The sequence below is a fragment of the Pan troglodytes genome, chromosome X (genome assembly GCF_028858775.2).
Source record: "Pan troglodytes isolate AG18354 chromosome X, NHGRI_mPanTro3-v2.0_pri, whole genome shotgun sequence".
Lineage (NCBI taxonomy): Eukaryota > Metazoa > Chordata > Mammalia > Primates > Hominidae > Pan > Pan troglodytes.
In genome coordinates, this window is record NC_072421.2 from 105,253,657 (window position 1) to 105,279,123 (window position 25,467).

The following is a 25,467-nucleotide window of genomic DNA, read 5'->3' on the forward strand; positions in this document are numbered from 1 at the left end:
TACCAGGGGGTAGTGGGAGGGGAAAATAGGGAAACGGTGAGTTATTCTTTAATGGGTACAGAGTTTTTGTTTGGGATGATGACAAAATTTTGGGAATGATAATGGTTGCACAACATTGTTAATATACGTAATGCTACTGAATCGTACACTTAGAAATGGTTAAAATGGCAAATTTTATATCTATTTTACCACTATATATATATGTACTATGTACAATATATGCATATAATACATCTCTCTCTTTCTCTTTCACACACACACACACACACACACACACACTAGTAGATGTGGGGTAGGGCACCAGGCTCACTCATTGGTGAAAGGACCGGTCCCCACATACTAGTCTCCTTGCACATGTGATTCACATCTGTGCCTCAGCAAAAAGACAGTTTCTTACCAGTCTGAGTTCTCATGAAGTATCCAAACCATGAATGTTAAGTTTGCAAATGCATTTGTGCTTTTAATGGAGAAGGTCCCTTAATCCAAGAATGCCTATTCTTTGTCAGACCACTAGGCACTCAGGAAATAGTTATTTTAAATTACTTTGGGCTATGAAAGGACTTTTGAAGCTTGATACCAAAAGCAAAAATCACAAAGGCAAAGAATGACAGGCTTAACCACACAGAAACCCAAAACCGCTCTACAGCAAGTAACTCCATCCTCAAAATCAAATGGTAAATTAGTTGACAATGCGTTGCAATCTCTAATACAGGGTTTCTCACAGTGTGGTCTACATACCAGCGGTGCTCTGGGAGAGGAATTTTAGATGGTACATGGACAGAGAACTGAATCTTAAATAGTATGAACTTAGGCACTGCAGCAGGCAGCCACTCAAATCATGCCGTGTGAGTGGCCACCACCTCAGAAGCCAGGTCCAGGAATATACATTATGAAATTACTTGTTCTGAGACTCACTTAGAGAAGCACAAATAATTTTTTGCACAAATGTTTCTTGAAAACCTGATCTCTGAATCTATATCCTTCCCCTTTGTTACTATATTAATAGGGGATATTAAATGAATTAGCACACATAAAGCAGTTAGAAATGTTTGCTATTTTTATCATTTTCTGAGCATTTATATATGGGAACCAGTTGGGGCCAGGTCAGAAGCTTAAAGGTAGAATCCTAGGGTTTTTAGAGCTGGAAGGGAAATCGGATTCAGAGTATTTCAGACCACACTAGCCAGGTACGCTCTGGGGTCAAAGGTAGAATAGAGCTGATTAAGAGGTTTTGGGTAAAATCTTAGAAAAAAATTTGAGGTTACAGCAACAGCAATCACAACGAATACTGTCAAAGCTCCCGTTACAGGTTGTTATACCTTACAGGTCAGAAAAATTAAGGAAGGCTCTTCAAATGTCAACTTGGGAAGCTTTTTCATATGCTACGTTTAAATTGGAAACTTCTGCTGTTTGCCCAGAATATTCTGTCTCTCTCCTAAGTTTTCCAGTATTAGAAGCATATTCAAATGACAAGGGGGAAGTCCCCTAACAACAGGGTGACCAACCATCCCAGTTTCCCTAGAACTGTTCCAGTTTGAGCACAGGCAGTCCTATGTCACAGGACTGGGATGGTTGGTTTCCCTACCTAATAAGGACATTTTGACCATTTGGAAAGTTTCTGAGCTCACATTTACCTCTGCTTCATAGAAAATTCTTAAGTGTTACAAGAATTTCTTTAGCATTAGTTTAGTTACTGAGTGTTCTTAACAATTCTTTCTTCATAGACAATTCAGGCTCTGCTCTTCATTGTGAGGCATTGGGCAAGATACTTAATTTTTTCCAAGCCTCAATTTCCTTCTTTATAAAATGAAAATGGATGATAATAGTACCCATTTGGTCGGGCGCAGTGGCTCACGCCTGTAATCCCAGCACTTTGGGAGGCCGAGGCTGGTGGATCATTTGAGATCAGGAGTTCGAGACCAGCCTGACTAATATGGTGAAACCCCATCTCTACGAAAAATACAAAAATTAGCCAAGTGTGGTGGCGTGCGCCTGTAGTCCCAGCTACTGAGGAGGCTGAGACAGGGGAATTGCTTGAACCCAGGAGGTGGAGACTGCAGTGAGCTGAGATCGTGCCACTGCACTCCAGCCTGGGCGACAGAACAAGACTCCGTCTCAAAATAAATAAATAAATAAACAAATAAATAAATAAATCCATTCCAAAGAGTTGATGTAAATATTAAATTAGATTATGCAGGTACATTGTGAATGTTCAAGAAGTGTTAGTTATTAATCTGTTATGGTTATTAGTTACATAATACAAGATTGAAAGGATGGTGTTTAAAATACACTTCTTCCCCAACCCAATTGTTTACAGGTACCATTTACATACCAACAGGCTGCATGCCCATTCTCACTGATTCGTATGTATATACACAGCACTATCAGGACTTCCATCAGGCTATGAGAGTTACTGTATGTGGTTAAAACGGAAGGAAAACAACTTTTAAACATTAATAAGGATTTTCTAGCACAGTATAAAGTTGTAAAATCTTTACAAGGGACCACGTCAATATTTAAGTAGTCATCCAACTAAAGAAACCTTTATTGAATATTGGCTGTATAACTAAAAGCCAAGGGAAAACCAAGCAAGTAAAACACAGCCCTGCCCTCAAATTGCTTATACTCTTGTGTTCCAAGGAAACCAAGAACGAAGCTGGGAGCCAGGGACAGGTCAAAGCAGACAAATCAGATGTAAATCAAGAATGTGCCCTGCCCTTCTTCCTAAAAATATAGGAGCCCTCTTGGCAGAGGAATGGACTGCAGGAGGAGGGGTGGGAGACTAGCTTCTGCAGCAGGAGAGGCCTTGAAAGTTGACAAAGGAAAAAAGCACCCAACAGGAACCTGAAATGTCAAATCATTAAATTGAATAGAAGTAAAAATGATGGCTGAAGTATGATGATAGAAACCCAGGGAATTTAATGAAGTAACAAGGGATATGTTCACTTAGGAGAAGGCTGTCTACCCCAGATATTGGAGAAGCCCCATGACCAGCAATAATGGTTTTCTAGTTTGCTAATGAGCATGTCATACTGGGCAAAACCTAAACCGAATTCAGAATCCCCAGTCTCTAAGGTCCCAATTGTCAAGGAAAACAAGAGGGGATCAGTGGCTCATGCCTGTGATCCTGGCACTTTGAGAGGCTGAGGTGGGCAGGTCACTTAAGCCCAGGAGTTTGAGACCAGCCTGCACAACATGGCAAGATCCCGTCCCTATAAAAAAAAAATACAAAAATTAGCTGGGCATGGTGGTGTGTGCCTGTAGTCCCAGCTACTTGGGAGGCTGAAGTGGGAGGATCGATGGAGCCCAGGAGTTTGAGGCTGCAGTGAGCTGTGATCATGCAACTGCACTCCAGCCTGGGTGACAGAGTGAGACCCTGTCTCAGGAAAAAAAATAAAAATAAAAATAAATAAAAGCAAGAGAATACTTTGTCCTCTTAGAACTATAAGACTGTTACCACAGGACCCTGTTATTCCCAGCCTTAGCGAAGCCTGAGAGCTTGCTGGTTAGCTCCTCACTGGTTTTGAACGCTGAGTGAGTTGCTCTGATCGAAGGAGGCAGGGTGCTCACATAAACCTTTCCTACAATTTGCGCTTCTCCCTCAACCAATACCTATAATGCCACCCCACTACATCTCCACCCTGTAGCATTTCCAGGCTTTGCCGAAAACCAAGAGTCAATAAACTCGTATTAGTGGAGTAGATGACAAAGGAGGTATTCCCTTTCCACAAACCCAAACAACCAGGATGCTCCCGAGGTGTGGCAGAAGGAAACACTTTGATCTCAGGCTTTTAGCCTCACACTTCCCTCACCCAGGTTTGACCCTCCTAGGCCCAGAACCAGAAGAGGCGCCCCCTCTCACACTTTCCTAAAGCCTGGAGTGGCAGTTTCTCTCCCAGTTGGACAAATGCAAATGCTACAAACGCTCTTTCCAGGTTTTTCTACTACCCCTCCCCCACTGCCACTCTCCAACAGAGACAGGCGGGATCCTTAGGAGCCTGTTAGGGCTTTCGCTTGGCAGGATTTCAGCGTCTGTGGGCTGAATACACTTGTAGTAATCTTTCACTAGAAATGAAGATTCCCTCGAAACCTTTCTGCCCGCAGCCTGGTTTATTTTATTTTATTATTTTTAAAAATTCAGCCTGGTTTATTTTAGACAATGAGATAATTTGATGCCTAAAGTGAAATAATAGATGAGAAAGGGCTTCAATGGTGTCGAAAATGCCCGAGGAATACGACTTGTTATAATAACACTAACGAGGTTAGCGGCCCTGCTTGTCTTGCCCAGAATCACTGGGGCTGGGCTGAGCGGGAGGCGATGGTGGATTTGTCTTGGGGCAAGGGAGGCAAACCTGCTCTTAGCATTAAGTGAGAATAGCGCCTGCCTTTCTCGATTGCTTTTAAAATTTCCTATTTGAGCCTGCTTGCATTCCAAATATTTTGTAGGTGCTCAGAATTTCTTATCACTTTGTCTGGGCACATCGCCTGCCTACAGCCTAGAATCTCAGAGCTAAAAGGAACCTTGGAGAGACTAGAGAGGTCAGGCGACTTGCTCAGGCTCATACAAACAGGTGAAGCCATAACTTGTACTACAACCCAGGTCTCCCACAGTGGCGATGTCTTTCTCTTACATAACCTGTGTTGTTGAGCAAGAATAAATCCTCGCTTATACACTCACACACACATGTTGGTGCCCTATCCTGATGGCGCTAAGGACCCTAAATCCATGGCTGGGTTTCCTGATGTTGTCTGCCCTGCCTCTAAATTGCCTCAGTTGTTCCCAGAGACTGGTTCTTGCCAGAGTGTCTCAAACTGAAGGACAGCAGCTGCCTTGGGTCTTCCCATTGTGTTTTTTCCCTCCCTTGTCCTCTACTTGCCTCCCCAGCAGGATTTCTAGAAAGCTTGACCGGTACTCCAATACACGCCTGCAACGACATGGATTCATCCGCCCTCCTGCCACACATAGTTCTTGAGGCACTCAAGATGTCCTAGGGTGCTCTCTGGGGTTGCGCTTAGCTTACATTTGAAATTTAAGGCTGTGATCCATGGAGGAGGCGAATCCCTCCCAACCAGAGGCTCAAGAAATTCTCACAAGTCTCTGATTTTTAAAAATTTCCCCCTCCCCATCTCCCTCTCCTACCACCAGCAGTTTAATTTGTCTTGACATTTTGCTTGCCCTCACTGTCAGTCAGGGGCACTCAGTAATTTTAAAGCCCTTGTAGTTTCAATCTGATTTTGCACATTTGAGATGGGCTTTTGAGAAGGGTAGAACTTGGAACTCAAGAAGACCCCATGGCAGAATCTCCAAAGGAGCTATGGAAATGTATGCATTTGAGGAGGGGGTACTTTCAACTACCTCCAAACCATCTGGGGTCTGCCCACCTTCTAGGCCCCAGCGTCCCCATCAGAAAGCCTTTGCAGGCAGCTTTCAGAATAGGGCTTGCACCTGCCAGGCCTGCCCTCAGCTCCGCGGTACTCCAGGCAACCTCAAGGTCCAGTCACTGTAGCCTGAGTCAGACCTCCCCAGTACCCCTCCTGAACTTCCTAGTTGCCCCTTTTGCCAGAGATGAGGGTGCAACAGAGGCTGGTGGGAGCAAGGACCGAGTTGCCGCCGTGTGCCGAGCCACCCACCTGTGGAAGAAGAGCAGGATGGAGAGCATGGTGTGGTCGATGTTGCGGTTGCAGATGCCCTCGTTGATCAGATAGCAGGGGTCCCGCAGCACCGGCTCTAGCGAATCCTGCCGCATTATGCTGTTGAGCTTGTCGGTATTGAGGTTCTCAAAGACCAGCTTTTCCTGCAGCTGCCGAAAGTTGCTCACTGTAGGGCTGCCCGGGTTGTTGTTCTCCCCGCTGCTGCCTCGCTGGAGCCCACTCCGATGGGCCAGGTCCAGGCAGCAGTTGCAGCAGTCGAGGCCGACAGGTGAGCGGCAATCGAGCTTGGACTGGGCCATCTTCTCAGGCTCGGAGGTCGCCTGGCCTGCGAGGTCAGGGGCGGCTGGCAGGTGCGCGCCCACCGAGCTGGCCTGAGGGGACTCCAGGGTGCCTGGAAAAGACAAGCTGTGAGGAAAAGAGTTGGAAATTAGCGCCTAAAGCCAGCCACCTTCGGCTCGGCCCCCTTCTGGCTGTACTGCTCCGGGTGCGAATAGAAACAGCTGGACAAACAGCTCCGAGCGGATCCTTCGGGCTCACTTCCTCCTCTTCCTCCTTCTCCTCCCCCTCCTCTTGAGGCCGGGGCCGCCCCCCTGAGGTGCCACACGCGGCCCCAGCGCAGTCCCAAGTTTCCCAAGTGTGAGCGGGGATTGGGGCGGACCTGTGGAGGCAGGAAGGGCGGGCAGCAGGGCAGAGGGAGAGCCAGGGCGCGCCCTTGCTCCCTCCCTCCTTTGCTCCCTCCCTCCCCCCCCGGTTTGCAGGCTCTCAGGCTCTCGGGCTCCCCTGGGCTGTGACGGCTGAGCGGTGGCAGGAGCTGAGAGCGAGTGAGCTAGTGAGCGGTCTGCACGCCCGGGAGTCAGCACTGGGATATGACAGCATGTAAATTACTCTAGAGGGGACGGCGGAGAACGGTCCTCCGCCGCTTCTCCGGCTGGCGGGCGGGGGCCCCGGGCAGGCTGGATCCTGTCCCTCCACCCCTCGCCCCACCCCGCCCGCACCCTTGTGCCCTGGCATCCACGCTGCCGCTCGCACCCTCGCCCGCGCTCCTGGGAGCCGGCCCGGCTCTCACTCTCTCGGCGAGCCGGACGCTTCGGTTCAGCCTCTTTCAGCGCTCATGGCGCATCCTCCGCCAGAAATACGCACGCAGCCCACCCGGGCTGCCGTGCCCCCTCAGTGGCCCGGTCTCGCGGGGCTCGAGCTCGGCGTGAGGGCAAATGTCTCTAGTCTCACCTCGAATGGGTCCCCCTACAGAAGAGACGACGCCCTCGAGAGCCCCAAGTGTTGTAGCCTTAAACTGCCGCCCTCCAAAGCCCCCCTTTTTCTGGGGGGGGGCGTGCAAGGAGAGCGGTTGCCTCTGCAGAGAGTCAGAGAGTGCCAGGCACACATTAGGAGTACCCAATAAATGCCGTAAGCAAAACTCACAGAAGCACGCTCAAACTCTCCTCAGTTTCTGTCTCTTTCTGCTTACTTAACGATATCGTCACCTCCTTTCCCCAGCTCGCTGTGTCCTCTCTTCCCTGAACCCCTCAGAGGCAGTCTCTGTCCCGGTTTCCCTCTGCCCCTTCGCCGTCTCTCCTCAGTCCTCCCCTTCCTTCTCTCTGCTCTTCTGCTTCCACTCATTCCACTATTTCCCTTATTTTTTCTCTTTTCTTTACCCATTTCCTCTACTTTCTCCCCCATTTCCATTCTTTTACCTTTCTTTCCTTATTTCTTTTCTCCTTTTCTCTATTTCCTCATTTCCCCTTTCTCCCCTTTCCTCTTTTCTCTCATTTTTCTCTCCCCCACCCCCGCTATTTCCCTTATTTTATTTTCCCCTCATTTCTTACTTCAGCACCCCCTCTTTTTCCTCACTTCACTTGCCTTCTCCTATTTCTCCAAATTTGTTCTCCTTTTCCTTTTCTGAACCTTACCTGCCACCTTAGTTGATCTCCGTCTGTCGTTACCCTTTCAATAGATGTAGCGATTGCATGTTCACAGGCCCGAGGGGCATGCCCCACCTCTGTAAGATGGAGGGATGTTCTGGGTGGTCAAGTGGTGGGTTTCCAGGGTTTCTCAGGACTCAGAGACTTGGAATACTTTAAATGTGTAGGATTAAATAACGATTAGTGTCTGAAAAAACTAAACTTTTCATGACGTTCAGTTTTCACGTAAAACTGACTTACATACATTTCAGTCAGTACTCCCCACCCCCGCAACGGCTCCTTCATTCACCAGTCCGGCCCTTGAAATAGAGCAGCATATACTGCCATCTAGTGTCCAAGACGTTGAACGTTCTCTGCCTGCGTCACAGAAGCTCGGAGAGGCACCAGAGGTACCTCCTGGTGGAATCCACAGTGCGTTGGTTCTAAGAGTAGCAGGGAAGAAGTGTAGGAGGCGGAGCTGCTACACTAAGAGAGTTCTGTGGCCAAGCTAATAGGCAGGAACACGCTCCTACACTAAGAGAGCTCCAGCTAATAGGCAGGAACACCAATTAGGGCCAGAGCCGCCCTTTTTTCTAGTGGAGCTTCACTTGGCCTGAGTCCCTGCGGATTGGACTTCCATAGATTTGAAACTTCCTCTGGGTACCACAAGCATCAGGCCTGTGATTAAGAGCAGAGAGCGGCCAACTATTGTAACTCTTATTCCCAAGGCCCCGTGGGTCCTATATGTGCCCTGCAACTTGGGGAAAATGGAGGTGGGGTTGTGGTCTCTATGCTGTAGCAGCCGGAAAGCCAAAAACAAGCCGTACCTCTCGCTCTTGACAGGATCCCAAGGTCAGAGGTGAAAGAGGTGCTGGGGGTCACTGACCATACCTGCAAAACTGAGAGTATGGTCCTTTTGTTCTAACAGACTGCTGAGGAGTCTCTATTTCTCCTCTCAAAAGCAAACCCTTTAGATGTATTAATTTCCCTTTTTCTTCTTCTTCGCTGTCTTTTTTTTTTTTTTTAAATGTTCTTGGGTAAAAGCCAGAGGAGGTAGTAGAATATGAAATTTCATCTGCATTGTGTAGACCTATAGTCTACTAAATTGTTTTGTAATTACAGTGTTTATGTTTTTTCCTCTTGTTTATAATTATTTCATGTTAAACGTTATAGCAAAATATATTAGACCCATAAATGTTTATTTAAGTTGTGTTTTGTGAACTGCTGGGACTTTTGTTTCTATATTTGCCTGAGTCCTTTTATCTTTGTGCATAACCTTGGGATGAGGCCCTGGTAGAAGTATTTCCTTCTTGGCATTTGGCACCATTAAACTCGAGATTCTGTCCCCTTGACATTTCCCTTGTTGTAGTCCTTGCTCTCAAGCAGTATTGTTAATAATTCAGTACAGCTTTCCATACTATATCCAGGTTGATCAAGAGTAAATATAATTGAGATATAAAAAGACTACATAGTTCAGAGATAGAGTTCAGGAGCTGGTATGTATTTGCATACAAGTCCAGCTTGTATTGACATATTGCACACCTCCTCAGGAGAAGGCTGACTGGGCAGGGCCACCTTGGCTCCCTTCTGTGAAGCCTTGCTTTGCTGACGTATATTGCGTTGGATGGAGAGACTCCAAGCAGCAAAACGTTTTGCATAAACTAAGAAAGCAGAGGGGGGCCCCCACTTCCAGACAGAGCTGGTAGCTTTCTGGGTGGAGCAGAAAGAGGGTATAAGGGGCATCTCTTTCTCGGATGAACTCATTCAACAGTCACTGTGTGCTTGTCCTGTGTCAGGTATAGTGTAAGTGGAGATTCAGAGGTAAACAAAACAGGACAAGCTCCCAAAGACTTCATGGTCTAGCTGCAGAAACAGAGCTGCAGATAGACAAAAACAGTACAAATACTAAGTGGTAATGGAGGCCTGGTGTGTGTAGGGGGAATAGGGGGTGGCATGTCTTGGGTGTGGAGGAGGGGTTAGCTCTGGCAGAAGAGAAGGACAATCTAGGTAGAGAGACTAGAGAGACTAGTGAACAGAGGCTTGGGGCTGAGAATAGTGTGTATGCTGATATCCGGGTGTGGATTACAAAGCAGTTCAGTGTTACTGGAGAATAAAATGTGAGACATGGAAGCTGGTATAGTTATAGAAGTGCTTGTTATTAATGTGATAAATAACAATATACAGAAGCAACTCTCATAACCATGGCAAGTTGAAAGTAATGATAATTGTAAACATATTTAAAGATACCTGTAGTAACAGTAATGTGACATAAAATTGTGATTTCTATTGGGGACAAAGTCACAGGTGCCACTAACACTATCGTGATCTGTTCTCTGCATTTGTAGTTGAAGGAAATCTAAATTTTAGTTAGAGGTTGGTGAAAACAAAGATGTAATATTTTCCCATCTAAGTTAATTTATCCCCTGAATATTTATTTATTTATTTTTTTAGAACGAGTCTTGCTTTTGTTGCCCAGGCCAGACAATGGTGCGATTTTAACTCACTGCAACCTCCACCTCCCAGGTTCAAGCGATTCTCCTTCCTCAGCCTCCCAAGTAGCTGGGATTACGGGCATGTGCCACCACACAGGGCTAATTTTGTATTTTTAGTAGAGACAGGGTTTCGCCACATTGGCCAGGCTGGTTTGGAACCCCTGACCTCAGGTGATCCACCCGCTTCGGCCTCCTAAAGTGCTGGGATTACAGGCGTGAGCCACCGTGCCCAGCCTATCCCCTGAATTTTTTTTTTTTTTTTTTTTTTTTGAGACAGAGTCTCGCTCTGTCGCCCAGGCTGGAGTGCAGTGGTGCGATCTTGGCTCATGCAAGCTCCACCTCCCGGGTTCACGCCATTTTCCTGCCTCAGCCTCCCAAGTAGCTGGGACTACAGGTGCCTGCTACCACGCCCGGCTAATTTTTTTGTATTTTTAGTAGAGACGGGGTTTCACCATGTTAGCGAGGATGGTCTTGATCTCCTGACCTCGTGATCCGCCCGTCTTGGCCTCCCAAAGTGCTGGGATTACAGGCGTGAGCCACCGCGCCCAGCCTCCCCTGAATTTTTAGGGGTCCCTGTTCTAAGGCCAGGTGCTGTGGCCCATGCCTATAATCCCAGCACTTTGAGAGGCCGGGATGGGCGGATCCCTTGAGGCCAGGATTTCAAGACCAGCCTGGGCCACACGGCAAAACACTATCTCTACAAAAAGTACAAAAATTCCCTGGGCATGCTAGCGTGCATCTGTAGTCCCAGCTACGCAGGGAGGATCACCTGAGCCCGGGTAGGTTGAGACTGCAGTGAGCCATTATTGCTCCACTGCACTCCAGCCTGGGAGAAGAGTTCTAGACCAACCTCCTTATATATATTAATAACAATATTAGATGAATGAGTCTTTACTATATGCCAAGCACTGTGCTAAAACCTTTATAGTCATTTTCTACTGATTCATCATCACAAGCCTGTGAGGCAGCCTTGTTTTCATAGCTCTCGGATACATGGAATTGTTTTCTAAGGTTACACAGCTGGCAAGGGGCAGAAATGGGACTTGACCCTGAGTCAGTGTCACTTAAGCCCCACCCAAACTTCAGGCCTTGGATCTGCACCAGGATGGCTACATTAGAATCACCTGGGAAGTTCACTTTTTTTTTTTTTTTTTTGACAGAGTCTTGCTTGGTCACCAAGGCTGGAGTGCAGTGCCACAATCTCGGCTCACTGCAACCTCTGCCTCCCGGGTTCGAGCGATTCTTGTGCTTCAGCCTCCCGAGTAGCTGGGATTACAGACACACGCCACCATGCAGGGCTCATTTTTGTATTTTTAGTAGAGACGGGGTTGCTCCATGTTGCCCAGGCTGGTCTTGAACTCCTGAGCTTAAAATCCACCCGTCTTGGCCTCCCGAAGTTCTGGGATTACAGGAGCCACCAAGCCCAGCCTTATTATTATTATAATTATTGAGACAGGGTCTTGCTCTGTTGCCCAGAGCTGGAGTGCAGTGGTACAATCTCAGCTCACTACAGTCTCGACCTCCTGGGCTCCAGGGGTCCTCCTGCCTCAGCCTTCTGAGTAGCTGGGACTGCAAGGGTGTGCTACCACACCCAGCTAAATTTTGTAGAGACGAGGTCTCGCCATTTTGCCCAGGCTGGTCTCAAACTCCTGGCTCAAGCAATCTGCCTGCCTTGGGCTTCCCATAGTGCTGGGATTACAGGCATGAGCCATGAAGGCCGGCTTTTTTTTTTTTTTTTGGACAGTGTTTGGCTCTGCCGCCCAGGCTGGGGTGCAGTGGCACGATCTCGGCTCACTGCAGCCTCGGCCTGCCTGCCTGCCTCAAGGGGTCCTCCCAACTCAGCCTTCTGAGTAGCTGGGACTACAGGCGTGCAATCTCTCCTCACTGCTACCTCCGCCTCCCGGGTTCAAGCGATCCTCTCATCTCAGTGTCCCGAGTAGCTGGGACTACAGGTGAGTACCACCACGCCCGGCTAATTTTTTTTTTTTTTTTTTTTGTGGAGATGGGGCTTTATCATGTTGCTCAGGCAGGTTTTGAACTCCTGAGTTCAAGCAATCCGCCTGCCTTGGCCTCCCAAGGTGCTGGGATTACAGGCGTGAGCCACCACACCCAGCCTGGGATCCATCTATCATTCTATCTATCTATCTATCTATCTATCTATCTATCTATCTCTCTCTCTCTCTCTCTCTCTCTCTCTCTCTCTATATATATATATATAGATACCTATATTTATATATAGATATCTATATTTATATATAGATATCTATATTTATATATAGATATCTATATATCTATATATATAGAGATATATATTTATATATATATATATTTTTCTTTGAGACGGAGTCTCGCTCTGTCTAATTTTGGTATTTTTAGTAGAGACAGGGTTTCACCATGTTGGCCAGGCTAGTCTCAATCTCCTGACCTGAGGTGATCTGCCCACCTCGGCTTCCCAAAGTGCTGGGATTACAGGTGTGAGCCACTGCACTGGGCAGAGATCTATATTTTTAAAAGGTCCCCAGATGATTCTTAAAGGTAGCCAGGTTTGGGAGCTTTAATGTTTTCAACCACAAACTTTTTGTTTTTATTTTACATTTTAATTGAAATTGTATATATTTAAGGTGTACATCACTGCTATATATATATATATATATATATCCACACATATATACACACATAGACTACAGTCAAGCTAACATATCCATCTCTTCACATAGTTATCTTTGTGTGTGTGTGCATCTGTGTGCAGTGAGATCTACGCTATTAGCAAATTTCAAGTGAACAATACAGTATTGTTAACTATAGTCACCATGCTGTACATTACATCTCTAGAACTTATTCATCCCATGTAACTGAAGCTTTGAACCCTTTGACCAACATCTCCCAATGTGTTCCCCACCCAACCCCTGGTAACCACCATCTACTCTCTGCTTTGATGAATTCAGTTTTTTTAGATTCCACATATAAGTGAGATCATGTAGTGTTTTTTTTTCTGTGTTTGGCTTATTTCACTTAGCAAAATATCCTCCAGGATCATTCATGTTATCACAAATGGCAGGATTTCCTACTAAGGCTAAATAATATTTTATTTTATATATACATACATATACATATATACACATAATATACACACATATATACACATAATATACATATATACACATATATACACTCATATACACATACATATACACATATGCACACACATACGTGTATATATATATATACACACACCACAATTTCTATATTTAGAAATTGAATTTTTTTAGAAAAAATTAGGAATTCATTTAGAAATTGAAATGAATGGATAAAAACTCATTTTTATCTATCAATGGACACTTAGGCTGTTTCCACAAGCTTTCTTAGCACAGTGCTTGGGCATGGTAGATACCTAATAAATATCTGATTAACCAAGGGGAAATAAAATATGGAGATGGGGAACTGAGGGAAATTGAAAAGCTGTCCTTGAGGGCCAGGCACAGTGGCTCATGCCTGTAATTCTAGCACTTTGGGAGGCCGAGGCAGTGGGATCACTTGAGGTCAGGAATTTGAGACAAGCCTGGCCAACAGGGTGAAACCCTGTCTCTACTACAAATATAAAAATTAGCCTGGCATGGTGGCACTTGCCTTTTTTTTTTTTTTTTTTTTTTTAGAGGGAGTCTCACTCTGTCGCCCAGGCTGGAATGCAGTGGCGCGATCTCCGCTCACTGCAACTTCTGCCTCCCGGATTCAGGCGATTCTCTTGCCTCAGCCTCCCGAGTAGCTGAAATTACAGGCACCTGCCACCATGCCCAGCTAGTTTTTGTATTTTTAGTAGAGACAGGGTTTCACCATGTTGGCCAGGCTGGTCTTGAACTCCTGACTTCAAGTGATCCATCTGCCTCGGCCTCCCAAAGTGCTGGGATTACAGACGTGAGCCACTGCACCCGGCCAAGAATTGTATATATTTAAGGTGTACACCGTGATGTTTTGACATACATTGTGAAACGATTACCACAATCAAGCTAATTAATATATACATCAACCTGTCTTTGTAGAACTGTTTCATGGAGGCCATATATTATTACATCCTAATATCTACAGTGTTTTCTTCTGGAGCTCACAGTCTGGTGTGCGTATGTGTGTGTGTGTGTGTGTGTGTGTGTGTCCAGGGTGGGAGCACAGGCAAGTAATGAGACAATCACAGTATATATGATAAGGATTGTCATGGAATGAAGCACAGAATGGTGATGGAAGGAACAAAGAGTGGGCATACCAAACACAGATTGGAAGGGTAAAGGAAGGCTTCCTAGAGGAGATGATGGCTTGAAGGATGAATTGAGAAGGACAAAGTACTTATCCAAGCCCATTTTTAGTGCCTAGTAGGCATTCATCTAATGAGATGGTGGATGTATAACACTTGGTACCTACCACATAGTCACAGCTCAATATGTGGTAGATGTCATTATTGTTACCTGACCTTTTCAAACAAACTTGAATGGCAAGTTTTGTTTACTATGAGGAATATGTAAGATAATGCATGGCATGTTAAGTACTTAATATAGTGTCTGGCATATAATAATTGCCCAGCAACTGGTGGCAGTTGATAGTGTTATTGTTGCTGCTATCATTATTTTTAGGTTTGGCTGGACTGAGATAGATGGAATCTTCCATCTCTGATCTTTTGGGTCATTCAACTCTGCAATTTGTTACATGTTACATTATTTCATATTACATGAAATTACATATTACATATTTATATATGTAATATGAAATTACATGTTACACATTACATTTTTTCAGATATAATGTCTGCAAGCATGCTTATGTTCAGAACTTTTCCCGATAACAATCTCTGGCCCCAACCATAACAATCTCTGGCCCCAACCACCGCTACCACCATCACCAGCCACATGGTGTTCTCAAGTTGTGGTCTCCACAAAGCATATAGGAAATAGAGGAGCTGGGCAGATGCGGTGGCTCACGCCTGTAATTCCAACACTTTGGGAAGCTGAGGCGGGTGGATCACTTAAGCTCAGGAGTTCAAGACCAGCCTGGGCAACATGGCAAAACCCCATCTCCACAAAAAAAAAAAAAAAAAAAAATCAGCCAGGTGTGGTGGCATGCACCTGTGGTTTCAGCTACTCAGGAGGCTGAGGTGGGAAGATTGCTTGAGCCTGGGAGGTTGAGGCTGTAGTGAGCTGTGATTGTGCCACTGCACTCCAGCCTGGGCCACAGAACGAGACCTTGTCTCAAAAACAAACAAAAGAAAGAAGGAAGGAAGGAAGGAAGGAAAGAAGAAAGAAAAGAAAGAAAGAAAGAAAGAAAGAAAGAAAGAAAGAAAGAAAGGAATAAAGGAAGGAAGGAGAAAGAAAGAAAGAAAGAAAGAGAAAAAAATAAAATAGAGGAATTGATGGTAGAAGAAGTGGAACAGAGCTGTTGTTGCCTCTGAAAATATTTTCTTTATAGTAAAGGGATGACATTGGTTTTCTGATGAGCCTCTGTATTTCCAATCTAAGGACAGTTGGTAGAAGTGAATCAAAATCTTTCCCCAACTTTGTTGGGCACTTTTGCTGTTCTGGATAGGAGGGTAGAGTGTATGTAGATTATAAATATGTTCCTCAGTCCAACCCCATCTCCCTACAACAGCTAGCAGAAATTCCTTCTCCATTAGCAATTAACAGTCCCTTTTCCCCTATTTTCCGTAGCTAGTGCAAGTTTTAGTTTTTTGTTGCAAAGCTTCATGGATATTTTAATGGGCATTCCTAGATGGTGGGTATCAGATTGTGTTATCTTGCTGCCATGTTAACCCAGAGTTCCCCCAGATACAATTGGTTTTCTTGCTAACAACTTCAGGGAGAAGGCACAAAAGTCCTTTGCTTTTTCATGGTCCTTTCTTACTGTCTTTCCAGCCCTCTCCATCCTGGGGGCCCTGTTTTCACCAGTCATCTCATTTTACCCAATACAGGAGTCCTCATCCTTTTTGTAAGGAAAAACTGTGTTGTATATTCCTGATGCCTTGATCTCCCTGGGAAGACGGAAATTAAAGGTAGAGGGAAGTTGACTGAATCTGGGGGCTGGCTACCAGGGTGTGGGAGTGAAGAGGATTGGGGAGATGCTGCTTACTGTCTTCCTCTCTGAGCTGAGAATCCAGGTAAACTGCAGAGAGCAGGGCAGGAGAAGGGCGATCATGTTGGAGAGTTAGCTTGCAAGGCCTTGATATTGTTTGTAGATCCCAAGCTACCGATTAGGGGCCCCTGACCTAATATAGTAAAAAAAAAATGGTTTGTGTTGTCATTGTGGCTATTTTTTAATATCCTTCTAGAGGTATATCTCCCTTCCTGTATTAGCTTTCTAAATCTTGATACTGTGCACGCAGATTGATCCATTTGCCCTACTTTCCACTCCTTGTAGCATTGTCAATTGTCTTTCAGCCACCTCTGGAATTCTGGACTTGGTTTACCTAGCCTTTGTGACCACTCCATATATTGACATACAGGGAGCCTCCAAGCTGGACAGGCTGAGCTCTCAAAGTTCACTCTCAAGTCAATTGTTTGGAAGGTGACATGCATTTTTCCATAGGAGAAAAAAATTGTTATAAATTGAACTACATTTCCAGACCAGCCCACAAAAGATGTTTTTAGCTTTAATGTACTAAAAATGTGGGCCATTTGCAATGACAAAGTAGGAAATCTTGGTAATTCAGAAAAAACAAGAAGACAATCCAAGGGAATAAGAAATACTTTTGCTTGACTGCTGGTACTGGAGTCAAGAAAGCTGAACTGGATGAGGTACACAGGGCTTTCCGGAGGCTCTCCAGAAAGACTCATGGGGACTTTGAAAGTCTGGAATCATAACATAGTTCTAAGTTTACTTCAAAACTGATGGCTTTCAATAATAATGACTACCATATACTGAGCACTTACTGTGTGTCAGGCGCTGTGTTAGACAGTTTACATACCTTCCCCTCATTTCATTTCATTCTCACAACAACACTATGAGGTAAATACTATAATGACCCTTATTTTACAGACTGAGGCTCAGAAGGGTCAAGGAACTTGACAAAAGTTATACAGACAGCACAATTAGAGGCCAAGTCAATGGTTTCCTACTGCCCAAACCTGTGCTTTACAATATATATCTGACCACTCTTTTCTTTTCTTTTCTTTATCTGGATATATTGGGAACACTACTTTTGGGGCTATCAGCCATGATTAGAGTTATTTGCCAGATCACAAGGAAACTAAGATTGGGAAACTAGGAGAGGTGGTACAAGGGAGAGAAGGAAGGAGGAAGGGACAGAGAATTTTGTTAGGCAAAAGTTCAACTAAGAAACCACATACGTCAGTGCTTCTCAAACTGTACTGTGCACTCAAATCACCCGAAACTCGTTAAAATGAATATTATTATTCAGCAGATCTAGGGAGGGGCCTGAGATCCTGCATTTCTAAAAAGCTCCCAGGTGTGCTGCTCCTGCTGGCCCACGGACAACACTTTGAACAGTAAGGCCATATAGTGCAAATGATAAACAAAAAAATTCAAGCATCCATTAACACCTGCTTCCTAATTTAATCCAGATCAGCTTCTACACTAAACAGTCACTTATTATCCTCTTTTCTCCTGTAGCCTGTCTCAGGCCATTGTCTCCGCTTTAGTTCTGCCAGTCTGTTTCAGCTTATGTTTGTTTATTTATTTATTTATTTGTACAAATTTAAGGGGTTCGAGTGCAGTTTTGGTACATGGATATATTGCAGAGTGGTGAAGTCTGGGCTTTTAATGTAACCGTCACCCAAACAGTGTAGATTGTACCCATTAAGTAATTTCTCATCTCTCACCTCCATGACATGTTTATGTTTAACTACTCATTTAAATACAGGTGTTAAATACATATGAACATCTTCTGTCACTCTGAGCACTGGGCAGTCTCAATCAGACATGAATTTCTCTTGGCACAAAGTAGATATTTGGCCACAGGGTTCCAGTCCTCAACAATGGCTCTCAGCTCTCTCACCCATTAGGAACAGTCTTATAAAGGTAAGGCATGTAGTAACACTACTGTCCCAGCGCTTTCTAATTTCCTTTCTTAGAGCTACTGCCTTCATCTGGAGCAGAAAGTAGCCTGGCTTTTTAAAGAGTCCAGATCCTTGTTCCTTTCACATAGTTGAAACAATCCCAGCATTAGTTTAAGGCAACCATTGAAAAGATTCTTTGCAGAGTCCTGCCAACTCCAAATGCCCAGTGAAATTTGTTTCCTGGAAGATAATTTACTTTATTTTGCCACCTCCTCTCCTCCGTCCTCTTAGGATTTTGACTGATCATTTTGAGCCATTCTTCATGTTTTTCTTCTATTTTTAGACTCTCTGACTAATTTTCTCCAGTAGCAAGAGTCAAGGAAAGCTTTCCACTCCAACCAAGCTCTACTTTTTAGGTAGGAAATATTCTCTCACAGTGTTTACAGATCAACTTGGTGATCTGTGGTCCCTGGCAACTGGATTGCTTTTCTATCTTCTCTTTAACCTTTGGGGATGTTAACCTTGGGGGTGACCCTTCTAACACCTTTAGCAGGTAGGTGTTCATTGCAGCCTCCACATGAATAGATTAGGTAAGTTCACATTCTATCACTGGATGAATTAAAAACTCTGCTAAAAAAATTGTAATCTTCTGTTTTTAACTTCTATCCATTAATCTTACTTTTATCATATGGAGCAGAAATAGCACTTTCAATATTTCAAGACATTTGTCATATCCTCCTTTAATCTCTTTGCTAGACTAAACATCCCCAATTTCTAATCAGTCCTCAGTTACTTCTTGACCCTTCATTCATTCAATAAACATCAGATGCACTATGATTTGTAAATGTTCACTTTAAAATACAGTACCTCGAAATGGAACGTAGTGCTCGCTGTGTAGTTTGACCAGCATGGAGCACATTGGGACTGCCACTCCTTGTGATGGTCTGATGCAATTTTATGATCATGCTAGCTTAAAAAAGAGTAACTCACTTCTTCACATCTAGTGAGTACCTACTTTGGGTCAGGTACCTAACATCAACTAGAAACCTCTGTTTCCAGTGGTAGAGGTTCTCTGTTCTTTCTTACCCCATGGGGCCTGGAGATGGTACAGCCACCCTCTTCCAATCCTTCCTACTGTCATCTGCTGTACTTTAGTTCTCTCACCTATTGAGGACTTCACCTCCTCACTGATAGTCTTCCTTTCCACCCCAACTCTAGCCACCATCCTGAGTGATCTTAATGTCCTCATAGATGACCCATTTATAAGCTTCATCCTTTCAATCATTTTACCTCCACTCTGCTTCACCAACTATTTTCAATGATCCACTTTATTCTCAGCAGATGATCTCACCTCTTATTCCATTATGAAAATCTAGGTCGTTGGATGCTAACACTCATTTTCCTGTCCTAACCCCACCCTGCCACATTGTTGTGTCCCTACGTGTCCTAACCTCTTTTTTTTTTTTTGGGGGGGGGGCTTGCAGAAATACACATAGCTTCTCCAGTTCAAGGCTAATTTCTCTACGTATGCTTTGGAGCCCATTCTTTCTCACCTCCATGAGGACTTACTTCATCAGTTATCCCTCCTCTCATCTGTGTCTTCAACAACTCCTTCTCTACTTACTGGCTGCTTCCCATCAACCTTCAGGCATGATCAACTTTCACTCTAAAAAAAGAAACAAACAAATTTTCCTTCGCCTCTATCCCCAACTGGCATTTGCCCTATTTCTCTTCTTTTATTGTTATGGAATCTTTTCTAAAGTGTAGACACTCTCCATTTCCTCACCTCCTGTTAAAAACTCAGCTCCCACTATGGCTTTTCTGTTCCCAGAACACCACTGTTATTTCTCTTTTAAGTAAACCAATGACATCCTAATTGCCAAATCTAATGAACAATGTTAAGTCTTTATTTTACTGGACCTCTCTCTGATGTATTTAACATAATTGATTGCTCTCACCGTACTTCTGTCCTCATGACTCTCATGACCTACTCCTTGGCTTTGGTGATGTTGCACATCTTCTGACTGTCCTCATTCCTCTCTGATTACTCCTTCTTATGCTGTTTTGTGGACTTTTCGTCTGCCACCCCTTAAATGCCAGTCTTTCCCAGGTTTTTTCATTCCTCACCTTTCCCCTAGATCATCTCATCCATACCCATGGTTTTATCTACCATCCTATTGAGCCCCAAATCTGTGTCTGTAGTCCCAGACACAGACCTCTCTTGAGAGCTCCAAACCCATATACTAGTTAATACTTGACAGGTATAATATGGCACATCCTACAGGTACCTCAAGACCAAACTCAGTATGTTCCAAATTCATCTTTTTTATTCCAATCTGCCCTTCCTCCTCTGTCTGCCCAACTGACACCATTTTGGTGACTCAGACCTCTATCTACACAGTTGACCTCTATCTACACAGTGCTGAAACTTGGTAGTCATCCTGAATTTCTCATTCAACCAGTCACCAAGACCTGTTCAGTCTGTCTTCTAAGTATCTATCTGAGATGTGTTTCCTTTATGTTACTACAGCATATTATTAGTCCAGGCTTTCCATCATCTTTTCGTTTTTTAACCATTCAAATAGCTCCTTAACTGGTCTTCCTGCCTCTTGGCCTGCTCCCCCTTAGTCTATCCTTCACATTGTGATAGAATGCATTTTCTCTAATGCAAATCAGATCACATCATTCCTCTGCTTGAAGCCCTATCATGGTTCCCACTGCTTACTGGTACAGTCCAAGCTGCTCCACAAGGCTTACAAGGCCCCTCACAATCTGGCCTTGCCTACCCTTCCAATCTTATCTCCTATCATCTTTTCCTTATTTTCTTTGCCCAAATAACGTCAGACTGAACACCCCCCACCACGCCTTCATGCCTTCATACACACTGTTCTCTCTGCCTAGAATGACCCCTTGGTCTTCCAGTCAAATCTTTATTCAGCTTTCAAAATTGGACTCAGAGTACGTCTGGGTAGATACACAAGAAACTAGTGACAATGATTGGGTGGCTGGGGCACAGGAGTTGGAAGAAGACTTCCTTTTTCCACCTATTTGTACATTCTGCATTTTGTAACACAAATCTGAATTCACTATTCAAAAAAGTAAATACTATGTAAATTTTTTGTTAAAAAAGCTCAGGAATCAGGTCCTTTAGAAAGTTGTTTTCCCCTCCTCATCCTCCTCTGTAGTTTTGTACTCCCTTCTTTGTGCTACCTCTGGGCCTACTGTGTGCTCCTGTGATTAGAATAATTACATTGCATTGCAATTTGTATGTTAAGTTGTCCATCTCCCCAGATTGTGAGCTACCTGAGGGAAAGGGCTGCATCTTACTTTTTATTGTTTCCCCAGAATTTAACATAGTGCTCTATAAATGTTGATTGAATGAATGGAGAAACAAGTGAAGAGAAGAATAAAGTAGAGGATGCCCCACATTATAAAACAAAGCTCCCAAGCCAGTTATCTTTCCCAATATCCATCAATCTGTCCTTTTGCCACGTGTTGAGCTTGAAAGTAATACTTTACATTTATACTTTTTTTTTTTCTGAGACAGGGTCTCACTCTGTCACCCAGGCTGGAGTGCACTGGCACAATTATGGCTCACTTCAGCCTCGATCTCCTGGGCTCTAGATCCTCCTACCTCAGCCTTCCAAGTAGCTGGGACTATAGTCACATGCCACCATGCCATGCTAATATTTGTAATCTTTTGTAAAGATGAGGTTTCACCATGTTGCCCAGGCTGGTCTTGAACTCCTGGGATTAAGCAATCCACCTGCCTCGGCCTCCCAAAGTGCTGGGATTGCAGGCGTGAGCCACTGCACCCGGCCTTACATTTATTCTTAAGTACTATCCATCAATTATCTTGTCAATTTGGGCTCAGCATCATGTAAGACTGCCCAGATCATTTCAAAGTCCCTCTTATTTTTGTGTTATGTGTAGATTTGATATGTATTTGTATATCCTATTCTGAATCACTTGATCAGAATATTGATACAATACCTATTGCTTATTGAACACCTACAGTGTGTCAAACACTGTGCTGGGTGTTTTTACATATGACATTGTCACAGTATTTGTTGCAAGATAGGTATTTTGCTCTCCAGTTTACAGATGAGAAGATTGAAATCAGTATTGTTAAGTGCCCTGCCTAGGGTCATATTGCTAGTAAATGGTGAAGTTGAGATTTGAACCAAGGTCTTTTGACTTCAAAATTCATGCTTGAGTCATAACACTACATTGATTCAAAGGGGCATCTCCACTGCTTCACTACTGGGTGCCTAGCTCAAGGCAGCCCATTGTCTTTGGACTGCTCTGACCATTTTAAAAGCTCTTGTTTGTAGTGAGCCAAGTTATAAACGAGCCAAACAAGACATGGCCAATAACAGAGCCTTTTGGCTCTCTGCTAGAACTTTCCTTCCAGTCTGACACCAAACCATGTGTTCGCTTCTTTGGCTATAGTTGTTCAACTAGTTATAGGCTCATCTCAACAAATGCCTGAAGCATCCAGCTTATATTTTGCCATCTCATCTACAAGGAAATTATGGCAAACTTTGTCCAATGCCTGGATGAAATGAAATCCACTATAGCTATCACATTCTCTGATAGCTTATCTAGTAACCAGATCAAAAAAAAAAAAAGGAAATGAAGTCTAGGAGGGATATTTGTTTTTTAATGGGGAAATTTGTCAATGACTTAAAGTAATGAGTTTCCAGTGGTATACTTTCAGACATCCTTGACAGGCTGTCAGGAAGATGATTTTTGGCCAGTGGGCTTCCTACTTCTCTTCAAATGACATCTAAATAGGGACTCCCATTTTCATTGCTTTGAATTGCACAGCACTGTTGTTTACATCTGGTTTTATTTAATCTTCCATTTCAGTTTTCTGGGCTTTTATTTTTTCTTTGTGTTCTGCCCTTGCACATGTTCCCTCTGCCTGGTTCATTCCCTAAACTCCTACACCCTCCAGCCCTGCAACACACACATATACATACCTTCCTTGTCCTTTGAGAATCAGTGCATGCAGTCCCTTCTCCAGAAGGCTTCTCTGTTGTCCCCAGGCTGAGGTAACTGCTTCTCCTCTTGGGTGTTGTAGTGGCAAGTGAGCACAGTGCCTGTCACAAAGTAGATCCCCAATAAATGTTAACTCCCTTCTCCCCTTCCTCCATGAATATCTCTAAAATAGTATTGATTACACCATATTGTATTTTCATGTTTACTTGTCTGCCTTCATCACTCAATTATGAGCTCATTCATTCATCCAGTCATTAACAAATATTTATTGTGTGTCTAAGGTGTACAAGGCATTGTTCATGTAGGTACTGGGGACACAGTGATTTCTGAAAATTGTATTTTCACTGTGTCTTTTCATTGTTGTACTTATAGCACCTGTCATAGTGTCTGGCAAGTAGAGTGCTTATTAAATGTTTGTTAAGGGAATGCACTTCCTTAGCAGAGTTTCTCAAAGTGTGATCTTTGGACCATTTGCATCTGGATCATTGAGGGGTGTAGGTTAAAATGTTAATTCTTGGGTCCCTCTCCAAACCTACTGAATCAGAATATCTTAAGAGTGGGCTGCAAGAATCTGTATTTTAATCTCGTTTTGCGGTGTTTCTATCATGCTAAAATTTGGGAACCTCTGCGAAACAGAATAGAAACAGGGAGACCTAATGCCTCCCTATATATGCCTCCCTATAATAACATTGAAAAGTGTAGCTAAAACCGACTAAATCGTGTTTAATGCCTCCGAACGCTGCAGTAAATTTTAGTAAAAGAGAAAAAGGAATTAATTAAAATTGTCTAGAAAGGTTAATTACTATTTACCTTTTGAACAAGTGGAATTATTGCCAATAAAATCTAATCTTAATTTAGGTCAAATTTATGATACCAGAGAGTTTTCATTTTTAAAGTGCTACTTGTATATTTGATGGTATATAGGGACCCATTGTGTAACCCAACAATACAATATATTGATTCCATGTTATAGACTTGAATTGCAAATTAAGAAAGAGTATGTCCAAACTGTACTTGTGCTTTAACATTGATTATATATGTGATTTATCTGATGCTTCGTCCTTAATCAGAATTGTTAGTGCTCATTCTCTGTGCAAATTTGATCCATTTAACTGTTTTATGCCATATTTTCCAAGAACATGCTGTTATTAAAAGTGCTCTTTGGTAATAGATTAGGTATATAAGATCTAAGTCTCAACCAAAGACAGCACAACTTCCCTTTCAGGAAGACTTGACAAATTGGATTTTATGACCATGTTTTGGGGACTGGAGCTGTCTATTTTTAGTGTGCCTTGACATGATCCTTATGGTCAGGAGCTGAAGTGTTCTTGTATCTGAACACAAATATGTTAAATATTCACAGGTTTATACTTCTGTTTCCCTCCTTTTGACTTCCCTCTTTTTTTCAACTCAACTTAGGTTTTCAGTGGTGGTGTCACTGCTGCCAAGCTGGACCGAAAACGGCCATCTGCATGCTGCCCAACCAGCACCATGTCCAAAGACCTGAAAATTCTATGTAAAGACCCTGCTTTGGAGCTGAGCTGCTACCGGGACCATCAGTTCAGTGGCCGTAAATTTCAGCAGGAAAAATTACTGAAGGAAAGCTCCACATTGAATATGGGGAATCTTTCCTTTTATACAACCGAAGAGAAAATACATGAACTCTTTAGTAGATCTGATATCAGGAATATCTTTATGGGCCTGGATAAAATAAAGAAAACAGCATGTGGTTTTTGCTTTGTAGAATGCCGTAACAGAGCTGATGCCGAAAATGCCATGCGGTTTCTAACTGGGACCTGCCTAGATGAATGGATTATCCGCACTGATTGGGATGTAGGTTTTAGAGAGGGTCAACAGTATGGTCGCGGTAAATCTGGGGGTCAGGTAAGGGATGTTTCGTGAAGATTTTCATTCTGGTAGAGGAGGCTTTGGAAGACAGACTCAGATCTAGAACAATCCATAGAGAAAAAGTTTTAACTCTAACCCCTTGAAAAGTGTGTTATAGACCAACCTCAAGTCTGCAAATAGCCAATTCCAAGTTTAAATTACCTTACTTGTTGATGTATTTTTTTCTCTGAAAATTTATTAAATAGCAGAAACAAAAAAAATCCATTTGTTTTTGTCTGAATTTTGAAGATGCTTTTCAGATTACCAGTTTGACTGTTAGGTGGTCCAAAGTGAAGTGTTCTTCGGGAACAAATTAGGTATGTAAGATCAGAGTCAACCAAAGCACAACTTCCCTTTTAAGAAGATTTCTGTTGGATTCTATGGCCATGTTCCTGCAGCCCAAAATTATAATTTTTTTTAGAGCTTGCATAAAATACAGTCAAATAAGTGGAAATTTAAAAAAATTATCAAGAGAAACACAAGCACTATTATTTGAAACCATAGAAAAGTCTGGAAGAATTTGTAATAAAAACAAAAATCCTC

At 43.5% G+C, this 25,467-nt stretch overlaps 2 protein-coding genes across 5 annotated transcripts in view; one reads left to right on the plus strand and one right to left on the minus strand.

Moving 5' to 3' along the window:
• TSC22D3 (TSC22 domain family member 3) overlaps positions 1-7,926 on the minus strand; it is a 64,157-nt gene extending 56,231 nt beyond the window's left edge. Inside the window, exons 1-2 of one of the 4 annotated variants that reach the window (XM_009439474.3) lie at positions 7,560-7,926; positions 5,632-6,043 (exon numbers count right to left, since the gene is read on the minus strand). In XM_009439474.3, the coding sequence (XP_009437749.1) occupies positions 5,632-5,951 (320 nt within the window). In that variant the 5' untranslated portion in view covers positions 5,952-6,043; positions 7,560-7,926. Of the gene's footprint in view, positions 1-5,631; positions 6,058-6,310; positions 6,524-7,559 lie in introns of those variants that run through there. The other 3 variants (XM_009439471.2, XM_009439473.3, XM_009439472.4) reach the window with 3 other exon arrangements.
• A 75-nt stretch (positions 7,927-8,001) lies between these two features.
• NCBP2L (nuclear cap binding protein subunit 2 like) lies at positions 8,002-25,060 on the plus strand. The gene is given in 3 exon segments (XM_024353221.2): positions 8,002-8,402; positions 24,457-24,929; positions 24,931-25,060. Coding segments are annotated over 2 exon segments (459 nt in total). The 5' UTR covers positions 8,002-8,402; positions 24,457-24,528; the 3' UTR covers positions 24,989-25,060.
• The last annotated feature ends 407 nt before the right edge of the window (positions 25,061-25,467 follow it).